The sequence below is a fragment of the Phragmites australis genome, chromosome 12 (genome assembly GCF_958298935.1).
Source record: "Phragmites australis chromosome 12, lpPhrAust1.1, whole genome shotgun sequence".
NCBI lineage: Eukaryota > Viridiplantae > Streptophyta > Magnoliopsida > Poales > Poaceae > Phragmites > Phragmites australis.
Window position 1 is genome coordinate 30,949,534 of NC_084932.1, and position 22,059 is coordinate 30,971,592.

General features: G+C 44.3%; 1 protein-coding gene and 1 pseudogene across 1 annotated transcript; one reads left to right on the top strand and one right to left on the bottom strand.

Annotated features, from left to right (window-relative positions):
- Positions 1 to 1,583: 1,583 nt before the first annotated feature.
- LOC133886526 (uncharacterized) lies at positions 1,584 to 4,361 on the bottom strand (annotated as a pseudogene).
- Positions 4,362 to 12,993: 8,632 nt separating this feature from the next.
- LOC133886527 (uncharacterized) lies at positions 12,994 to 15,403 on the top strand. Its single transcript, XM_062326202.1, has one exon. It carries the CDS (start codon positions 13,190 to 13,192, stop codon positions 15,401 to 15,403), a length of 2,214 nt encoding a protein of 737 aa, XP_062182186.1. The 5' UTR covers positions 12,994 to 13,189.
- The last annotated feature ends 6,656 nt before the right edge of the window (positions 15,404 to 22,059 follow it).

Below are 22,059 nucleotides of genomic sequence, written 5' to 3' on the forward strand. Positions count from 1 at the left end.
GCCATCATGCACTAGCCGGCCGTTGCAAGCCTGCATACCTGTCGCATGTTGGAAGGGTCAAAGCCTGTACTTGCAATTTTTCAAAACGGACGTATATATTTGCAAATGTTTTATTTAAACAATATAAAAAAAATCGAGAAATCGCTCCTACCGTTGAACCGTCCGTTCCTAGTCGCTTCTGCTTCTGACGACGCTAGGGTTCCTAAACCCGAGCACCGCCGCCGGTCGAACGGGCCACCTCGAAGCCCCTCTCCAACAGGCGGTCTCCTGCGCCATCGGTCGGTCGTCTTCATCGTCGAGCCGATCCGCTGCAACGCCTCTTTCCCTTCCTGTACGGATGTGAGGTGGAAGAAAGATGTGGACCAACTCCAGGCCGACTCCGATCCGGTCGACCTCGAGAAAAGAGCCGCTGCGATGAAAGAGGAGGCGGTGGAGGAGGAGGAGGAGAAGTTGGCCGTCTTGGACCCGCACAAGGCCGATTTGATCAGGCGCTTGCTAGTGAGGCTACTGTTCCTCCCTTCTCTTACCCACATCAATTTCCTTACCCTGATTCTTTTTCTTTTTGTTACTAATGCTTACTTGCCTTGCCCTCGATGGATACTCTACTCCTAGCTGCGAATTGAGATGCTGCATTGCTGCTGGTTTTTAAAATTGAGTGTTCAGATCCCACAAATTTGGAGTGCGCTGCAACAACTACTATTCCTTTTTAATCTCTCTGGAAATTTGTAGCCTGCTTGCTACTTCCTTTACGTTGTGGATGGTGATACAGTGACCTGACAAGTATTATGTTTTTGTGCAACTATAATATATTTCTTACCTGTTATCTATTCAAATGGAAGGAACCTGGTTGGACTTGATTGAAAAAACCTCTGTTCATTTTCAATTTTTGTATTGATCGATCATCATTGCTAAATTACTTTCTAGAGATCACTTTGGTGGGAATATATATGAAAAGAAGAATCATTCATTAAGGAAAATATTCGGTGGAAACCCCTCTCTTAGTGGAATCGTGGTAACCCTCCTAAAAAACATGACTTTGACAAATTCTGAAAAAGATCACACATATAAAGGATGGGGTTGCATACACGCATATAAATTTTCAAGTCCAAACTCGAATTCATTTGTGAGACATAAAACTGACAAATCTCAAACAAAGAGGGAACAAAAAGACAAAAACTGTATTTTATATGCATTCATGCAACTCCATCCTTTATATATGTGAATTTTATAAGAAATTTTCAAAACTTCTAGACATGTTTTTATAAGAGTTTTCACGATTCCACCAGGAGAGTTTTCACAATTCCATCAAGAGAGAGTTTTCACGTATGGCACAGACACACACACAACTTTTACATGTGCAATCGGCTGCTGCCAGCGCTACCCAGCGCATGATAGCTTTTTCGATGGATGAAGTCTATTTTGGCTCTTCCAACTTTTGCCTATATCCAAGTTTACTCCCTTAATCGAAATACCAGTTACGCAGGCTCACTCAACAATTGAAACCGTTTGTTTTTCCTCCCTAAGCGGTTTGGATAGTGGTTTTTGTTAGAGTATATGGTATAGAATATATAAGGATCCGGTTGTTATGGTAGGATAAGATTAGATTCCATATCAACCTCTTGTCCGATGTGAAACGAGCCAACATGTTCTATCATCATCCATACGATGGTTGTGAGCTCACCACCACGGTTAAGCTGCTTGGCATGGGATTCTCTGGGGCATCGTATGCCTGCATACATCAGTTTATCCACCCACACATCAAAGATGAGTTTTAACAGTTCTGGCATGTACCATTGATGATATTTTAGCAGTTCAATGCGAAGTTCAATTCCATCTGACATAAGGCGCGTTTTAGCATCACGTTGACTCCAATATTTATTACCAAACTTTTCCTCACGCAGGATCTCGGCAAGGCTCTCTTTCCTTGATGTACAACTGGGGCTATTTTTCTTATATTTAGTCCATACGTCACGCAAAGCTTGGAGGGTTTCCTCAAGCAGGCTTTTGAGCGGAAGGCCTGGTAGCATTTGTGGGCGCACAGCGACAAGGAACATCAGGTATTCTGACAGCACCTCAATTGCCTTCACATATGTGCCATTGATGAGCCGTTGATCGGCGCAGTAGAGGAAAATGCAGGTGCCAATGTGCCATGCGAGGATGTCCTCTTGGAATTCACTGCCGAATTTCAGGTTGAGGTTGCGGTCCTTGAGTTTGTCCGGACATCTACTGACGGCCTCGTGATCCCAGCGTGTCGTGATGTCCAGCATGGAGTAGGAATCCTCTGCAGCTGGGCCGGACGCCGGCAGCGGCAACCTTTGCTTGATCCGTTGGAACAACATCTTCTTGACTTCTTGTCGACACTTAAATAAGCAGCTCAAGTACTGGTGCTCTTTCCAGATGTCCAAACCAGCTGCAGCATGGAGCTGGCATGCCACCACGAGCACTCGTGCACTCGTGCAGCAAGTTGTACCGCCCAGCAATGCCCGGCCGACCACCTCCTGTAGCTGCTTGGATCCTTGCCAAAGAGCCAGCATGGATCCAAAGACGCGACAACACGATGGAACCAGAGCCACCTTCCAGAGCACAGGACCTGATGGTGAAGCCTTGCCCATGTTCCAGCATTCAGGAATGCGTATGACCATGTCGACCCTAAGGCCCTCGGTAGCCATATCGCATCCAGGAGGAAGGCAGAAGCCAGCATGATGTAAGTGAACCAGACGTCAATAGTCATGCTTTGGGGTAGAACCAGAACAGTGAGGCTCCTGTTGCCGTGGCGAGCGGCGAGAGTAGACGGATGAGGTAGCCTTTCCAGGTGTGGATCACTGTGGCCTTGGTGTACAGGATGTCGTACATGAGGGAGAGCTCCATCTCGACAACCTTGCACATACTCCATCTCAAGGAGAATATCTTCACGCTGCTGGTATCTTGCTGATCTGGAGAATTTTCCAGGAGTACCGAAGAATCAACCATAGCACGCTTGCAGAAACGGAACATGTTGTGAGCAAACAGCAGGGCTTGCTCGTTATCGAGCTCCCGTCCTATTGTGAGCAAGTCCAGACGCCCAGACGAATCGCTTGACTTCTGCTCATTGCTTGAGCTTCGGATGTTGCCCAAGTCGCCTTGGTACAATGCGCGTAGCCTCTCTTAGTACTTGGCAATACCCACAAGAAGCATGATAGCAGAAGCCGCAGACAGAACCCTGCTATCGCTAAGAAATATGAAATTGTACAGGGTGAAGAAGGACCCAAAGACCTGCGTGACGATCTCAAACCATTTTGCGCAAGGAGAGCATGTTGTCTTCAAGGGAGTAGGCGGTGACGTTGTCCGGGCCGCCAAGGTGCAGTAGGAGGAACGGAGCCCAGAACGCAATCAGCTGCTGCTCGCGCGACGTTGCGTCGGTGCCTGAAAGGGACAGGTCACCCAGGGCGTACGTCGGCGCAACATCTGCGATCTGGTAAAACACCCACAGGATCGTCGTCCCCCAACGGGATCCGTGCCGGCGGCTCCTGGCGAAGACGATGAGGATTACATGCGTGGCGAAGCTGAAATAGACCGCGATGCCGGCCTTCCTATCCAGCACGAGAAAGAAGTGGTCGCGCTCTTCGATGCTTCGACGGAATTTGAGGTGGGTAACGGAGAATCAACAATTTTCTGGACTGATGCTTGGCTCAATGGCCGCTCCATTCGTTCCTTCGCTCCAGACCTATTTGGCTGTGTTCCTCCTTCTACTCGGAATAGAACAGTCAAGTCCGCTCTGTCCGAGCGAAGATGGGTCAATGATCTCACCAGGCTTCTGTCATTTCCAGAAATTTACCAATATTTGCTGCTGTGGTCTTTGCTTCAAGATATCTCCTTAAGCTCTGAGCAAGATCGAGTACGGTGGAAGTGGACTTCCTCGGGAGAGTACTCGGCTTGCTCCGCTTACCAACTCATGTTCCAGGGTCCATCCAATTCGACGGCGCCAGTTTGGTATGGAAAGCATGGGCACCTTCCAAGGTGAAGTTCTTCGGTTGGCTCATGCTCCATGGGCACCTCTGGACGGCTGCAAGGAGAAAGCGGCACAGGCTGCAACTGGAGGATTTGTGCTCGCATTGCTTGCAGGATTCTGAAACAACCGATCATCTACTCCTTCACTGCAATCTGGCACGAGAAATTTGGTGGTGAGTCTTGGGCGTTCCGGCGACTGACCAGGAGCTCTCCTTGTTGGACCGGTGGTCTGCACTTAGGCAGCACGTCGCCAGCGATCTGCGCGATGGACTGAACTCCCTAATCCTCCTCACATGCTGGAAGATTTGGTCATCTCGCAATGACGTGGTATTCAATAACCACCGCACCTCATTGGACGCCTTGGTGGCCCACATCTGGGACAAGGCGGCACTTTGGTGTTTTGCCGGAGCGAAGAAACTTCCGCTGATCCTTGAGCAGCTGCGGAGCGTTGGCAGGATACTTTAGATGAAGCTTATCTTAGCTCTCCTCGGTTGTTTCTGCTCTAGCATAAGTTAGTCAGCTTTTAGTTACTAGCTCTTTTCTTGGACCTTTCATGATCGCTGTGTAAGAACCTGTGTTTCTTTCCTGCTCTTAATATAAAGATACGCAGTTCTCCTGCGTATTAAAAAAAAATAGACCGCGATCCGGAGCCCCCACTCGTTCCAGAACTGGGCTGTCTGAGTAAGCCATGAAGCCATTGTTGGCGATCAACCTCCTACCTACACACAAATCGAGAGGCTACACGACATCAAATAGACGTTCATGCCCTGAGACCTACACATATCTACATGTACAAATTCGACTTAATTAAAAGAAATAAGTGGTGAGAACGAGCTTGAAGATACATACCGGTAGGTCGGGCAATCGTCGGAGACTTGGAGGCAGTCCAGCTCGCACCCTGTATCTAGAATATTTCTTTGATTGATAGGTCAGACTGGAAGCAGAGGCAAGCAAACCAAGCTATAGGTTTGGAAGTTGGAACTCGGAAAGGTGTCCTGTGTAATGATTACCAAGCGTTTCGATGGGTTTAGTACGCTTTTGAAAGCATGTAGCGCGAGGCTAATAGTCACCACTAAGGAGTAACGAGGACATGTACAATACAAGGTGCTTTGACACAAGTGGTTAACAAAATAGAATGTTAATATATCATTAAGCACCTGTGTAAAAACTCTTCTATTCAATGCAAACAGGTGGTTAAATAGGTCTAACTGCCATGTTACACACATTAAGCACATGAAGCAAACTTAAGCACCCACTTATAAGACGTGGCAAAAATAAACCCTTTTTTTATAAACACCTACTCTAAACACAGCCGAAAGGGAGACTGCGCCAAATGACACTGGGTCGCCAATTATCCATACCTTAAGCTTGTCCAAATGCTCACTTGGTTAGATTTTTGTGGTTCAGATCTGTCTGCTTGTAGGTCTACCCACTACATATTTCATACGGTTCTCAGTTACCTCAATTGGTTAGCATTTCTTGTTTCAGCTTCCACATCACTCGGCTGTGCCTACTGCATATTCCATACAACTCTCTGATCTGTCTGTCACCGAGGATTCCAATTCAATAAGAGTGTGTTTGGTTGCTCATATCATGGGTATTCTGGTTCTGCCCATGTATATACTCCCACAGAGAATGTCGTTTGGTTGCCTACATATATTGTTCCTCACTGCATCCGCGGATGCAATTATACGATTGGAGCCTGGCCTAGTAGATATGCCCGGATTGAGTTTTTCTATGGAGCCTGGCCCGGTGGATGTATTGCATCTGCTACGGTGCTGCAACGAGTCCACTCGTTAGTCTCAAGTGCAAGATCATTGCATTCGTCTATACAGACAACCAAACACTTTCATATGATCATTGTATCCGCAACTGCATAATTATTGTATCCGTAAGTGCAGGATCATTGTTTCAATCCATACATACAACCAAACACTTTTCTTTTTAAAATTACTACATCCGTTCAACCTACTTCTACTTATCCAGAATATACACTGCAGCTCACAACAATTTATACGGACAACTAAACACACCTTATACGATTGTTTGACATCTGAGCTATGTACGATGTGCCTCAGCAACTGAGCTGAGTGGGCCCACGTGTTGAAAGTTACATCGCTAAAATTAAGGTAACCACCTACACATAGAAGAAATGTAAAAGTTAGCTGCCACAAATTAGGTAGACTAAAAGACAGCAAACAGGGGTGGGGGAGACAGGTCACTCTGTTACATTCGATAATCTCGCACTCCGCTCACAAATGATTCCAAGCTCGACCAGGTTTAAAAATTCGTTTACAACCGAAATATGGAGATTAGCGATTTCACAAAATTCAAAAATTTAGTGAGAATTCGGCCAAATTCACTTGGTCTGGTTTGACCGCGGCAAAAAACGGCATAATCGACCGAGCGAAAGCCCATCAAATTCAACCGAAAACCAATCGCATTTTCCGCATTGACCGCATTTAGATCAAATTAGTCAAAAACCGTTCGAATTGCTCAATTTACCGAGAGCATTTGTTGAATTTTAGTAAAGTTCAAGAAAAACAACAAAATCATAAAAAATCACAAAAAATTCTGAAAAATAGAAACCAATATGGCATGACATTTCCTCTATTTTGTTTAATCTCTACCATCTACTCCACGCATATATCATACACAAATTGTCATTCCATTGTAAATCCTTTTCTATTCGACGAATGTCAAAATTCCATTTCTATTTTGTATGATTCGATATGTATGGTTTGGAATCATTTTGCTAATTAAAAAATCATGAAACCAATTTCTGTGTAAAAAAGAAAGAAATATGACAACAATAAAATTCATTACAAATTTTATCACTCACCGCATCCAGCTGTGCTGAAACAGGCCGTTTGTACTGTGCATTCAGCCCATTTCGGCCTTTTTAATTTTTTCGTCTTGTTTTAATCCATCAATGTTTGAGCACATATTTCCTGATGCAAACAATTTTTTTTTTTGAAAACTTTTTTCACAGATACTCTTAGAATTGTCTCTAGTTTTTTTATAGAATTTTTTATTTTTTTTAAAAATCCGATTTGAATTTTTTGAATTCAAATACGAATTTCAGTCACATTACAAAACCGGACCGCACCAAATTGACCGAATTTTGCGGTTTTCGACTGGTTTTCATCGAATTTGCGAACCCTACTCGGATGGCCGCCACAATCTCATCGCGAAAGACCTTCACGTTCTGGGCCTTCCAGATGTTCGAGAGGATGGTGTCGAAGCAAGGTTGCTGGGGGAGGCCGTGAACTGGCCTGACACTGAATCTAGGCATCTTGAACAGAGGGGAGGTCACCGACGTCCTGCCTGCTGCCCAGTGACCAGACCGCAAGGGCACGGGGGCAGGTGCAGAGGATGTGTCTTTGATCTTCCACTTCTCCGCAGGAGAACACAGCAAGGAGAGTTCGCAATCCCGCGAAGATGTAGCCTTGCACTGGCAGGTAGATGGTCATGGTGAACTAACCAGAGAAAGTGCTTGTATGGCGGCGCCAGGTTGGTCCAAATGAAGTGTACGAAAGGATTGAGGGGCACTGTGACATAATCTGTTTCTTAGATTAACCGTGGGGCCGGTAACCCCTATTACGTGAAAAAAAGGTCATGATGACAGGTGATAACCGTCATAGATGATGGGTCCCGCAACCGGTATTCCGAACATGTCACTGATGAGTCGTCATTAGTGACGGGTTACGACCCGTCACTTATAAGGTCAGAGGTGACGGGTGATAACCATGATCCGTCATTGACGTGCGTCTCCCATGTGCTGGGGAGAAAGACATAAGTGACGGGTAACCTCGTTACCCGTCCCTTATGTGTAGGTTACCCAGTAGGTTTCTCATATTTTTTGGCTGCATCCTGAAGCATAGTCAGGATTTAGCAGCCATCTTCTCCCTGCAAATAACAGTAATGTATCCATATCCATATCGACAAACACATTTATATAAGAACCCACTTCATCACAGAATCGCAAAGGTTACAAAGTTCCAATCAATTTATCACAGAATCACAAGTTATAAAGTTATAATCACTTCAGATTACATAATACCTCACAACTCAGGGTTTCTACAGTGGAACTCGTTATGTGGGTTGATGACTTCAGACATTATGAACTCGGCGATCCATTGTCGAATCCCCGGGAGTACACCGTCGTCAAAAAAATAAGCTTCATAATCCTGCATAATTTGACGCGTAACCAATGTCATATTATCATAGAATTAAACTAATTACTGAAATTAGTTATGAATAATCATGTATTGAACTTACATCGAAGGATTTGATATCCTTTGCTCGGATCGTGAGAAGCCTGTTCCACGCAATATAGAATCTGCAGGCGTTGCTCTGTGGTTGTTGGTAGCACTGCGGAAAAAAAAATTAACTGTTAGATCAAAAGGAAAAAAACAGCAACAGAGAGCATTTGATAATCTATTTGGTAGTATTTACTGCAAACCCGGTCTTGTGTGTCAGTCTGCGGTCGTCTTTCGCGTTGTAGTCAAGATCAGCTTGAAGGTACTTGTCAAAAGCCCTGCATAAAGAGCGATCGATTAGGGAACCTTTGAATGTTAGAAAAGTTAAATCTGTAAACGAAGTTAGGCAGAACTTACACGTCAAGGAGTCTTTTTACAGCGTTGTAATCAAGCTCTCGAGGTTTGCCTTTTGGTCTTGCTGAGTCGATGTACCACACCAAGTTCCACTTGAGGCAAATGACCAGTAAGATCTAACGACCACCAGTGTTGTGGGCGCCCAACAAGTAGTTTATTTTGGAATAGTGTTGCATTGTCCTGGCCACATAGTCCACAACGTAGTCACGATGCGCTTCGATGATCGAGATTGAAATGACCTCAGGGTCAAGAAATCCGATGGGCTCCTTCTTCTTGTTTCTTTGATTAAGTGTCTACAAATAAGAATATAGTTAGATTCAAGATTTAGTGGTATTGATTAATGAATGTTCAGTTTTAAGGGACTTACAATGTGAAGATCCGTAATAATGATACGTCCATAACATCAAGGTTCAAGAGATCATATAAATCATTGAAACCCACAAGGAATAAGCCGTCTTCAGTTAAGAAGTGACATCGTTTGTATTGTACAACTATAGATTGACCCTTGGTGTCTCTAGAAATCTGCATGTAGTAACTATGCAGATCGACACATGCTTGTCCCACCCTTGTTAAGTCATCTGTCATCATAAAGGATTTCCCATATTGGAATTTCGTGTGGGCACTAGTCCACGCTTGTTCAATGTTCGTGAACTTCTTTACCGGTACAATGGCCTTCGACTTCTTCGGCATGTGCTTCTTATAGCTTTTCTTCCCGTCTCTCTTTTCCTTCTTCTTTGGGCATTTCGATGGGTTTAGTATGCTTTTGAAAGCATGTAGCGCAAGGTTAATAGTCACCACTAAGGACCAACGAGACATGTACAATACAAGGTGCTTTGACACAAGTGGTTAACAAGATAGAATGTTAATATATCATTAAGCACCTGTGTAAAAACTCTTCTATTCAATGCAAACAGGTGCTTAAATAGGTCTAACTGCCTTGTTACACACCTTAACATGAAGCAAACTTAAGCACTCCATCCTTCCTATAAGCACCAATCTTATAAGACGTGGCAAAAATAAACCTTTATTTTTTTGGTAAGCACCTACTCTAAGCACAACCTGCGAGACTGTGCCAAATGACACTGGGTCGCCAATTATCCATACCTTAAGCTTGTCCAAGTGCTCACTTGGTTAGATTTTTGTGGTTCAGATCTGTCTGCTTGTAGGTCTACCCACTACATATTTCATACGGTTCTCGGTTACCTCAATTGGTTAGCATTTCTTGTTTCTGCCTCCACATCACTCGGCTGTGCCTACTGCACATTCCATACAACTCTCTGATCAGTCTGTCACCGAGGATTCCAATTCAATAAGGGTGTGTTTAGTTATCCGTATCAGAGGCATTCTGGTTCTGCCCATGCGTATACTCCCGCAGAGAATATCGTTTGGTTGCATGTATGTACTGTTCCTTCTTGCATTCACGGATGTAATTATACGATTGGAGCTTGATCCGGTGGATACGCCCGGATCAAGCTTTTCTATGGAACCTGACCTGGTGGATGCATTGCATCTGCTACAATGTTGTAACGGGCCTACTCGTTAATCTTAGGTGCAAGTTCATTGCATCCGCCCATACAGACAACCAAACACTTTCACATAGTCATTGCATCCGTAGGCGCAGGGTCATTGCTTCCGCCCATACAGACAATCAAATACTCTTCTTTTCAGAATTACTGCATCCGCTCAACATGTTTATACTCATCCAGAATATACGTTGCAGTTTTATAAAAACTCATACGAGCAACCAAACACACCTTAGACCATCATCAACCATTTTCCCTTCATTTCGTTCCCTTCCTGATTCTCTTTCCTGTTCTCATTCTTTTTATTTTCTCTCATCTCCAACAGCTTCACTTCGAAGGCCTTCGTAAAGCGAAAGGAGAGAGAATCTCATCTTAGAGAGAATGATCTTGAGAATCCTTTCGTGAAGAGAACCGTGAACGAAACCGTTGGAGTGCTGAAGAAAACAAAAATCCTTTCGTGAAGAAATACTGGATCGGGAAGGAAATCCGTTAGGTATAATCTTAGATGATGTTTGGCATCCGAGCTATGTACATGTGCCGGAGCAACTGAGCTGAATGGGCCCACGTGTTGAAAGTTACATCGCTAAAATCAAGGTAACCACCTACACATAGAGAAGAAATGTAAAAGTTAGCTGCCACAAATTAGGTAGACAAAAAGACAGCAAACAGGGGTGGGGGAGAGAGGGAGACGGGTCACTCTGTTAGATTCGATAAGAATCTCGTACTCCTCACCAACGATTCCAAACTCGACCACCAGAGCGTGAGTATGTCCGGACATCTACTGTCGGCCTCGTGACTCCAGCGTGTCGTTATGTATATTAAACTCAATAAAAAAAATGCTTCAACCAATCAGAACAACTCAATCATTGCTAAAGTCCAAACCTGCGACGGCTGAAGGTAGATCGCACGTCGCAAGCCAGGAGTACTAAATGCGTGCTAGTTGGAAGCTTTATGAGTCCCTTTTCATTGTTAATACCTTTACTAGAAACACTTTTTACCGATGGATTATTAAAACCTGAATCGCTACATTAGTTAGCAGGAAATAATCTCACACTCGTTCTAGTACATACATAGCCCCGGACGGATACATAGATCAAACTTTGCTCCCCCACATTGTATTGCCGATCGATCGATGTTGGACTGAACCCAACAATAGTTGTTATATATTTTTTTAAGTAAATTTCACAAATCCATCAATTTTTTTTCTAATAGTCACAAACTCACCAATTTTTTCTCATTTCATAGACACACCAATACTTCGACCTGTCATCTCACAGACCCACCAATTTTGCATTTCGGCACTGTTCACTGGTATTGTTCATAGGGTAAAGTGGTCTTCGGTTTCTTAAAAAATTGGTGATCTTCTATTTCTTTAAAAATTCTAAAACTTTTTATATGTGTTTTATAATCCATGTGCAGCTCATTTTAATTAGATTCATCTAAAAATCCCGTGTATAATTTAATCTAAAATTCTTAAAAAAGACTACTTTTATAACTACTAACAATTGTTAGGGCCTCAAACAAAATCCCAAAAATCTAGAACAATTCACTAATATTTTTCTTATGTGAAGGAATAATTTCTAAAATTGTTTTTAGTCCTATGTTATATGGTGAAAAAGTGAGTTCATTTGTAATGCTCTATTTATATGCATTTTTAAAATTATTGCATATAAATAAAGCATTACAAAAGAACTTACTATTTCATCATATAATCTAGGGCTATAAATAATTTTAAAATTATTCTATCATATAAAAATAATATTAGTGATTTTTTTCAGATTTTTTGGATTTTATTTGAGGCCCTAACAATTATTAGTAGTTATAAAAGTAGCATTTCTTGAGAATTTTAAATTAAATTCTACACAGAATTTTTGGATGAATCTAATTAAAATGAGTTGCATATGAATTATGAAATGCGTATAAAATTTTTTAGGATTTTTTGAGAAACAGAAGAACATCAATTTCTGAAGAAACCGGACCACTTTGCTCTGTAAACAGTACCGGTGAACAGTGCCTCCGAAAACGCAAAATTGGTGGATTTATGAGACGGAAGTTCGAAGTATTGGTGGGTCTTAAAAAAAAGTGATAGGTTTATAAAATTTACTCTATTTTCTTCAAAAGGGTCAATGACCACCGTTGAAATTGGGACGAAGGAATGGTACATGCTAAAGCAAAAGTGATGAAGACGGAAACTGTCGTAGTGCAATCACGTTCGCAATAGACTGATAGAAGCAGAATTCAGAGGTATATACAAGTATCTCTCAGGCTCCCGTGAGGTTTGTGTGGCCGGGCTGGTTATGGCCTATGGGAGGCAAGTTTGAGTGGTTGCCTCCTGTGAGGTCTTTGAGTTCGATCCCAGTCAGCACCAACATTTAAGCTTTCTTAAGGCTGGGGGCCTCCTGTGAGGTTTTGAGTTCGATCCCAGTCAGCAGCAACATTTAAGCTCTCTTAAGGCTGGGGGTTTTATCCACCCCTTTAATATTGTTATTATATACAAGTATCTTTATACTCCCTCTGTGCACAAATGTAGTGCTTGCTTCTGTTGTGAGACGAATGATTGACGAGAGTGTCATTCCTTTTTTATTTGTGCCTGAGATAACCGTAGTTTATTTATTTTCCTGGTGGGTGGATCTCAGCTTTAGCAAAGCAACCACTGCGCTGGCGAGATGAGGCGGTGCAGGGCAGTGCAGTACACTACAGTGCTGTATGAAATACTAGATCTATATGTTGATTGGTAGTTGGTACAAGCAGTGTAGCCTGAACCAAGAAATATACAGTACAGTAATGAGTGATGACCATATGCCATGAAGCTCTATATATATAGTACTGGAAGCTTGTGCTACTCGATCAAGCAAGCGCGACTGGGGCATGAGCTAGCGAATTCACTTGGGTCCAGTTCGTTCAAAACGAACGCATACCAAGCTACCATCATCGATTAGCCAAGCTGCCAGTAACTATCCTTTTTCTCGGTCGGTTCTGACCACTTGTTTCCTTTCATTAAGAAGTCAAATCTGTGTGTAGTCTGAAAACTTTATTTTTGCGTCGGTCCGTCGGCGGCGGCAAATGACGGAAACGTGGTTCACTCGGGCGGTGGATTTCTGGCACGAATGGGCGATCCGGGTTGCGGCCAGTTCAAGCCTGGTCGCCCATGTCGTCCTCGCCCTCCTCGCCGGGAGCCGTCGGCGCAATTGGTGTCCCGGCTGGAGGCTCGTCCTGTGGGTGGCGTACCAGATCGTGGACATTGCCGGAACCTACGCCCTCAGCAACCTCTCGATCGACACCACCGGCGACAAAGCGGCGGTCGAGCGCGAGCAGCTGCTGGTTGCGTTCTGGACGCCGTTCCTCCTGCTGCATATGGGTGGCCCGGACAACATCGGCGCCTACTCCCTCGAAGACGACAAGCTCTCCTTGCGCAAAGTGTTCGGGACCGTCTCCCAGGTCCTGGGTGCCTTGTATGTCGTCTACACCAACATATACCTTGGCGACAGCTGGCTCCTGCGCGCGGCAACCATCATCATGATCACCGTCGGTATTCCCAGATTCTTCGAGAAGGCGCTCGCGCTTTTGGGAGGCGACTTTGGCAAGATCCGGGGCTCAAGTAACAAGAAGCATCCGTCCCCTGCGGTCTTGTTTAGCATAGGGGAACAGGAGCTTGACAACGAACACGCACTGCTGTGTGCTCAGATCATGTTCCTATATTGCGGCAGGCGCACCATGGCTGATTCCTCCGACGAGAAACACAACCTTGAGGTCAGCCGGAAGATCCTGTCCTTGGGATGGAAGGACATGTGCAAGGTGGTCGAGTTGGAGGCCTCCCTCATATACGACGTCCTATACACCAAAGCAGCCAAGGTCCACACCTGGGGAGGCTACCTGCTCCGCCTCATCTCGCCGCTCGCCACCGCCACCGCCGCCTTCCTGTTCTGGCTCTACCCAAAGGTTTCTGTGGAGCCAGTTGACGTTATCATCACTTACATCTTGCTTGTCGCTGCATTCATGCTGGATGTGGTCTGGCTGGTGACGGCCCTGGGGTCGACCTGGGCGTACGCATTCCTGACTGCTAGGCCAAGGGTTTGGCTTCACCATAAGGTTCTGTGCGGTGGCTGGTGGTGCTGGTTCCGCCACATCGCTGTGTCTCTGCATCCGTGGCGGCTTCTTGGCAAGGATCCAAGCAGCTACAGGATGTGGTCGGGCGCCATTGGGCGGTACGACTTGCTGTACGAGTGCACCCGTGCTCCTGGTTGTACAGCGAGTCTATGCAGCTGGCTGGCGACCAAGGTGGGACAGGAGGACACATGGAACGAATGCCGCTTCTGGAAGTATTTATCTGAGATTCCGCAAGATGTGAAGGAGTTGCTGTTCGAACGGATAAAGCGAAGACTGTCCGACACAACTGATGGGAATGCCACTGCCTACCCCAGGAAGGACATCAGGGCGCTCTGGGGCCAAGAGGCGGTCAAGAGATGCAAGAAGAAATTCGGCGGCCTCAAGCTGCCTTCCTTCGGCCGCGAATTCCAGGAAGACATCCTCTTATGGCACATCGCAACCACCATTTACCTCTGGTCCGGCAACCACCAACTCATCAGGGGTGCAAATGCATCGACGATGCAGCGGAACCATGTCAAGGCAATCGAGGCGGTGTCAGAGTACCTGATGTTCCTCCTTGCTGCACGCCCACACATGCTGCCAGACTGTGCCCTCCGCAGGCTGTACGAGGTTACCTGCCAAGTATTGGAAGAGGAATGGGTTAAGGGTAAGGAAAATAGTTCCTGTTGTGCATCAAGAAAGAAGAAGTTTGCTGAGATCCTGTGCAACAAAGAGGAGTCCGGGGACCCAGATTCGGACCCTAATAGACGTCTTATCTCGGAAGCAACTCGACTTGCCATTGCGCTACAACAAGTGGACTCAATGAAAGTGAAGGATTTAGTGGAACTCATCTTCGATGTGTGGGTGGATAAGCTGCTCTATGCGGGCATCCAATGCAGCAGGGAGTCCCATGCCAAGCAGCTCAGTCGGGGTGGTGAGCTCATAACCATCGTGTGGATCGTGGCAGAGCACGCTGGTCTGTTTTGCATCGGGGAACCCTACAACGAAATTATCGATGATGGTTCTTCTCCCGACTGCTCGCCCACGAACCCTCGCGTGCGCACTGGGAGCGGGACTGAGCGTGTGTGCGTGTGTGTGTGCGCGGGGGTGTGTGTGTGCGCTCTTCGTGCCCGCTCTCAGGCCGCCAGCCTCGGTGGCACCGGTTGCCCCCTTTCCTGGCCCATCTCGTGAAAAAAAAAGCCTGACCCCGACAGTCCAAACAAGATTTGCCACAAACATCCTAAGAGGCATGTGTGTCCTCACTCCTGTTCTATGACAGACTATTATTGCTAAGCAATTTTCTGATTTATTTAATCCAAAAAACAAATTTATTATGGAATGTATAACTATCATATGTATATAAATGAAGGTACACAAAAAGTGGCATGAGCATTTCAAAGTTGTAAAATTATCGCTAGCAAAGGTGAGAATTTTTTATTTTCTAATCTAACCTTTTATTATTAATCCATTTCAAACTATAATTTCAAGAACTAACTTCTTTGACCACACCAGGCCCCGTGGCGTGGCAAAAAACACACTGTCACACCACATGCAATGGTGTGATAGTATGTGCCACACTGGTGCATGCCGGAGCTGCCTATCAGCACGGATGATATGTGGCGGGTACACTCTTGTCATGTTAACAAACTTAAAAAAATCATGACATTTTTATACGGTGTCATATAAAGACAATCTTTATATAAAAATTGTTGCTTTCAATAATAATATCTACAACTTTGTAATGGTGACTTTTCCCTTTTGAAGTCGTTAAGGTACCAAATAATTAATACAAACTTCAAACAGTGTAGGAGGCACTGGTAACTCAGGATCGGCACCAGCGTACTCCCTTCATCCTGATTAATTCGTATGAGTTATTTAGCTCCTTTATCTATTTAATAATAAAAGAAAATGGCCCTTCCTCTCTTCCACTATAGTTGTATGAAAAAAGAAAGCCTAGAAATTCTCGCGTAAAGCAAACACATCCTGTTGTTGATTTGATACACCCGATGGATCTAATTAATCAAAACCTAAACGCAACCAAAAGCAGCCAGCCATCCCTCTGCTCGGACCCTGTCGGCCATCACCCGTGCCGCAGGCCCATTCCGGTGCTGGCCGACCCTCGCCGCCCATCACCGCCGACTGCTGTCTAAGCCGCCTCCCCGCCAAGTTTGAAAGAGGTATTTGTAGTATGTTGTGTATAGAGATTGGTTTCTTATATTACTTGTATAATAAAAGAATAAGAAGATAGTTGGAGAGATACAGGGTGAGGGGTACGAGGAGGAGGAGGGTGTTGAAGAAGAGTACGAAGAGGATGTCGATCCGAATGGTGCACATTAATCGATTATTCGAATGAATTGACCGGTGAGACAAACGAGGAGGAAAGAATCACTTTTCTAAAATAGATAGAGCGGGATGATCATGAGGCTAACGATTACCCTGAGTATGATAACTCAGATGGTGAGGACGATGCTCCAGTTCCCACGGACTGGAACAATCCCAACTTCAATAATTTTGTGATGAATGAGGGAAATTAAGTGACCTGAGAGTATACGCAGAATAGGGTGACCCAAGATGCTAGGTATCCTACCAATTAGGCTATAAAGGATGCTGTGACTCAATAGGAGACATCGCTTCAACGGCAGTTTTATGTTGTCAAGTCAAACAAGAAGGAATATGATGTCAAGTGCACAAATGAGGGTTACCCGTGGCGGGTGCACGGCTACAAGGGGAAGTGGGTTGACTATTGGGAGGTGTCGATTGTTGTCGAGCACACTTGCATGATGGACGAACTTTAGCCCAACCACATGAACATAACATCATCCTTTGTCGTCAATGTGATGTACACCCAGATTATAAATAACTTGAACTACGAACCATAGTTCATAATCAGACAAATTAAGGAGGAGCACAAGTACACTATTAGCTACAATAAGACATAGAGGGCAAAGAGGAAGGTAATCGAAATGAGGTTCGAGACCTACAAAGCGTCATATGAGAATCTGACATATTTGCTGTAGACCATTGCTCGAAGGAACTCAGGGACATATTACGACATTGATAAGTACCTATTGATGTTCAAACCTGGTAAGTACGTCCTGAAGTGATGTTTCTTCGTAATATGGGCATGTATCGAAGCTTTCAAGCATTATTGGCCTATCTTATGCATCGATGACACTTTCTTTACCGGCAAGTTCATAGGACAGATCCTAATTGCTATTAGGGTCGATGGGAACAATCAAGTTCTACCGTTGACCTTCGCATTTGTGGAGGGTGAGAACAACAACAGTTTGTATTAGTTCTTGTACTGTGTAAGGATGATAATTGTTTGTGCTCGGCCGAACGTGTGCATTATACATGACTGGCATGCTAGGATGCTTAAGGCAATTCTGGATTTGCAAAATGGAACAGACGATGGCTTGATTGTACCTGTGTGGCTAGATTTGCAGAGTATGTGGTGCATGAGGCATTTGGATGCAAACTTCTTCCGCCAATTCAAGAGTAAGAACCTCATGAACATGTTCAATTGGTTGTGCGTTCAAAACCAGCATCGGAAATTTGATGCTCTTTGGAAGATACTGGATGAGATGACGAAGAAGAAAAAATAGGAGTGTGCAGGGAGGCCCGTGAGGGGGCTGGAGGACGAACTAGTACCTCTTGTGTTCCTGCCAAAGGATAATGAAGCTGGCATCACGCGAAGGACCGGATCATCTACTAGGTCATTTAGCGAGTAGATTGAGAATGAGCCGAAGGAGAAGTAGGCTCTTCTCTAAGACACAAATTGGGCTAGGTACGGCATTATGACTACAAATTTAGCAGATGTTTACAACTGGGTGATGAATGGTGTGAGAGGGTTGCCGTTGGCGGGGATTGTAGAGTTCATACTTCAAGGGACATGCATGTATTTCAGGGACCGTTATGCAGTAGCGCAAATGGTGCTGAATAATGCTAGTATGATTTATGGGATGAAGATGACTAAGTACATGGAAGACAAGACAGAGAAGGGAATGATGCACATGGTGAAGATCATGGGAACTGCACAGCACAAATACGCAATTCTATGCAGGGACAAAGGAACGAGAGGGGGCAAGCGTGAGAGAGTTATCCATGAGTGTACCATCTTTGATGACATGTAGGTTTGCACCTGCTACAAGCCGATGCTACTGCAAAAGCTATGCTCCCATATGATTGCTGAGTGTGCTGTGACGGGTATGAGAACTCGGAGGTGCATCTCTGACTACTTCAAAAAGGAAGCTTTGTTCGACACCTGAAACCATGAGGTCTACGATTTCAGGATTTATGGTTCTTTCACGAAGGAACCTGGGTCTGATTGTGTGTTCATCCCTGATCCCGACAAGATGAAGTAGAAGAAGGGACTGTATAGGACTACGAGGCTCCGTAATGACATGAATGAAGCAGAAGCTGGACGTTGCGTGAAATTGTGCAACAAGTGCAACAGAACAGGACACACTTACAAGAAATGCACTATTGGTGTCCTAAGTGTGAACCCCACGGAAGCAGGTCCTTCCGGGTCTGGTGCAGATGGGAGACGTCCTCAGGGTCATCGGCTTCCTCGGCTCATTTAGATAGATTAATTTTGTAATTCGGGGTGTGATGGATATTCATGTGCACAACATTGTACTTTACTATTTTAGTACTGAGGTTGTCACTATGTGCAAGGTTGTAACATGTTAGGTTGTGATTTATTCACATATTTATGTATAATTTGAACAATCTATTATGTCATGTTATATGTTGGACATTTGCTTGTTCAGTTCTCATAAATAAAGACCAGTTTAGATCAGGTCTAGAGCGGTCGACACCTCTTACTCTATGTTTGTTTTGTATATACAAATGTAAATAACTTGTGAACATGCAGGTATGGCGCACCCGGAGTTGCTTGACCCTGAGCTCGACGTTAGGCACCATTTGTACCGCATCGTAGTGCAGGCTGAGGAGCTCCCATTACTACGACCTCGTGTGCAAGATGAGCTCATGAGGATTGACGAGCGCTGAATCCCAAGGTTTGTCCACTTCGAATTTAACGTTTCATACCGATTTTTGTCGTTATTCGTCGCTAACTGTATTATGTTTGCAGGTTGCGTGCTGCTAACCTACTTCCGCTGTGCCAACTGGTGGAGGTAGATGCGTTGACGGGGGTCTCAAAGGCGGTGATGCGGTTCAGCTATGACAGGGCCCTCATCGAGGCCCTTGTTGACAGGTGACGTTCTGAGACGCACACGTTCCACCTCCCGTGCAGCGAGATGGTGCCCACGCTCAAGGGCGTCTCGCTCTTGATGGGCATACCTTGCGTGGGTATCACTGTTGGGGCTAGGGACATGGGCGTGGGCTGGCGCGATGAAATGTTGGCCTGCTTCTCCGTCGTTGAATGGAGGGATGGTGTACAGGGACCAGGCGTGTTCTCTTGAGGTACGAATAACACTACGTGAGTACGAAGAACACGTTATGTTATTGTTACTGTCATAATATCTTTTATGTATTGTGTTTTTGTTTTGTGATTTTATTCGGACCATAGACTCGTACAACGACCATTTCATAATAGTGTCATGAAAAACATGTCGACCGAACATACGATGGCATATACGATACCCCTTGTGGTATACCAGCCCTTCACCTTACATGTCTAGGGAATGAAAAACAGTACACGTCAAATACGAAATTAAATCCTACCTACTACAAGAACACATTGATATTACTCCCAATTGTTCCTCCAACCCACCATGCGAGGTGGGATACAACTTCTTCTGATGTTTCTAGCTCTCTCTTGGCGCAATTGTTCATGTAGTTCCTCGATGATGACGTGAAGGTGACGGATATGTTTTTGAATGTGTGGTTTTATGCGCGGGTCAATCTAGTACATGAACCTACAATCATCCGTCTGGAAAAAATTATAGATGAGATAAGTAAATGGTGTTGAGAAAACAGGAAAGAAGGTGAGTATTATTTTTTCGTACTCTGAAATGTGGACAATGAAAAAATCGACGTCCTCCATCACCAAAATGCTCATAAACTTGGACTACAACATCATCTCCATATTGACATGGTGGCCAAAACGAGCAAGGAAGAGCATTGTGGTTTTCGTAGAAATCTCTACCATAGACGTCTGAATGGGGGTGTGGAGGTGGTGGATCAATGGGGCTATCGAGAGGATGAGGATACGTTATTCTCTTGATTCAATTCGAGGTCAAGAGATGTGTGAGTAGAGAATCAATTGGGTTGTGTTTATATACAAGACGTCCCGGTGGTAGTGGACATATGTCGTAGCACTGAAAAGCCTATTGGCTAGACTGCACCAGCCTATTAGGGGTAGCACTGAAAAATCTATTCCATAGACTGCACCGGCATAAAGATAACCCAAGGATGAATATGATTCAGTGCATATAGTCCACCACAATCTCGCAGTACGTCAATTATTGAACTACAGTGACCCATCACCTCATCTCACTGCAGCATTGATTCATGCACAGGTTTTTGCCTGCCGTTGTGCACGCTAATGATCTTACCAGAGTATCCGATGCCCTTCATCAGTATAACGCATTGCAGCATTGACTCATGCACAGGTTTTTCCCTGCCACTGTAGTGAAGCACGATGATGAGTTTACCAGGGTATCCGATGTTGCCACTCATGTGAGTGGGCATAATAGTCAAAATATTTGGAGGAATGGACGGTGGCACCATTGAAGTCCTTCAGTGACGTCATATGCACAGTGACAAATCGACCAGACAAATCTACTCTCTAAGTAAACCTAGCCATACTGGGGTAACACATGTTCTTTCTTTACATTGTTTTCCAAAATAGATGCAATCAGTTGTATACTCAACTTTCTGTAAATATCATTTATCATTGAGTAAAAAGGCATCGCTGTCAAAGGCTCCGAACAAGAACATGGTGCTTTAGACATGAAGTGGCCACATGCCTCAGCTTTTAGCATGGAGTGACCATATGACAGAGCTTTAAGCATGAAATGACAACACATCTATCATGAATCAGGCTTTAGACACGAAGTGACCATACGACTCAGTTTTAACTATGAAATAACAACACCTCCCTTCAACACATTCAACTGTTCCTGGCAGTATACCCCTGTGTATATAAGGGTAACCCATCCATAGCTACTTCTTCTCCAACACAGTCCAACATAATTCGACAAGGGTAAAGGAAAGATGGACCCTTACGAGCTATGGTACGACATCATTGATAGATGCAAGCGTAAGGATGAAGAGTGAAAGAGAAATGATTTTTTGAAACGGCCGTGTATTCTTGAATATATATATATATATATATATATATATATATATATATATATATATATATATATATATATATATATATATATAATTCCTTGCTCGGCTTCTCACCATATGTTCATCAAAATGTTTACAGACATGGCTTATTCCCCATGCTATTTTTCTAGCTGCTATTATGGGAAAAAAAAATTAATATTAGGCCACAATGATCCATCCTGAAACCACTTTCCTTCCATTTAACAACTAGCACATGTTGACATTGATTTCTGAATTTTTTTTATCTGAACACTTATAGCAGCTGCATGAGAGCTAGGGTGAAGGAGCAGCTGGTCTGGATTGAGATGAAAGGAAGCATTGTTAGCGAGTAGTAAGCATTGCCATTTACACTATAAAGCAACTGTAAGATTTGATTTCCAGCTTTTAGTGTGCACATAAACTAGAAGTCAGTTATTCAGATATAGAGTTGCACTTTATTTCCTTACTACAAGAAGTTGAAGAATCGAAGCAAGTTTCCAGTTCTTTAGTCCTGTCTCTTTTATGGTTAGCTCTGCTAGATCTGAATTCAATCAATTAGAGAATGC

Excerpts from the sequence above, each read along its gene's own strand:
- LOC133886527 (XM_062326202.1), top strand. The coding sequence starts at position 13,190 with ATGACGGAAACGTGGTTCACTCGGGCGGTGGATTTCTGGCACGAATGG.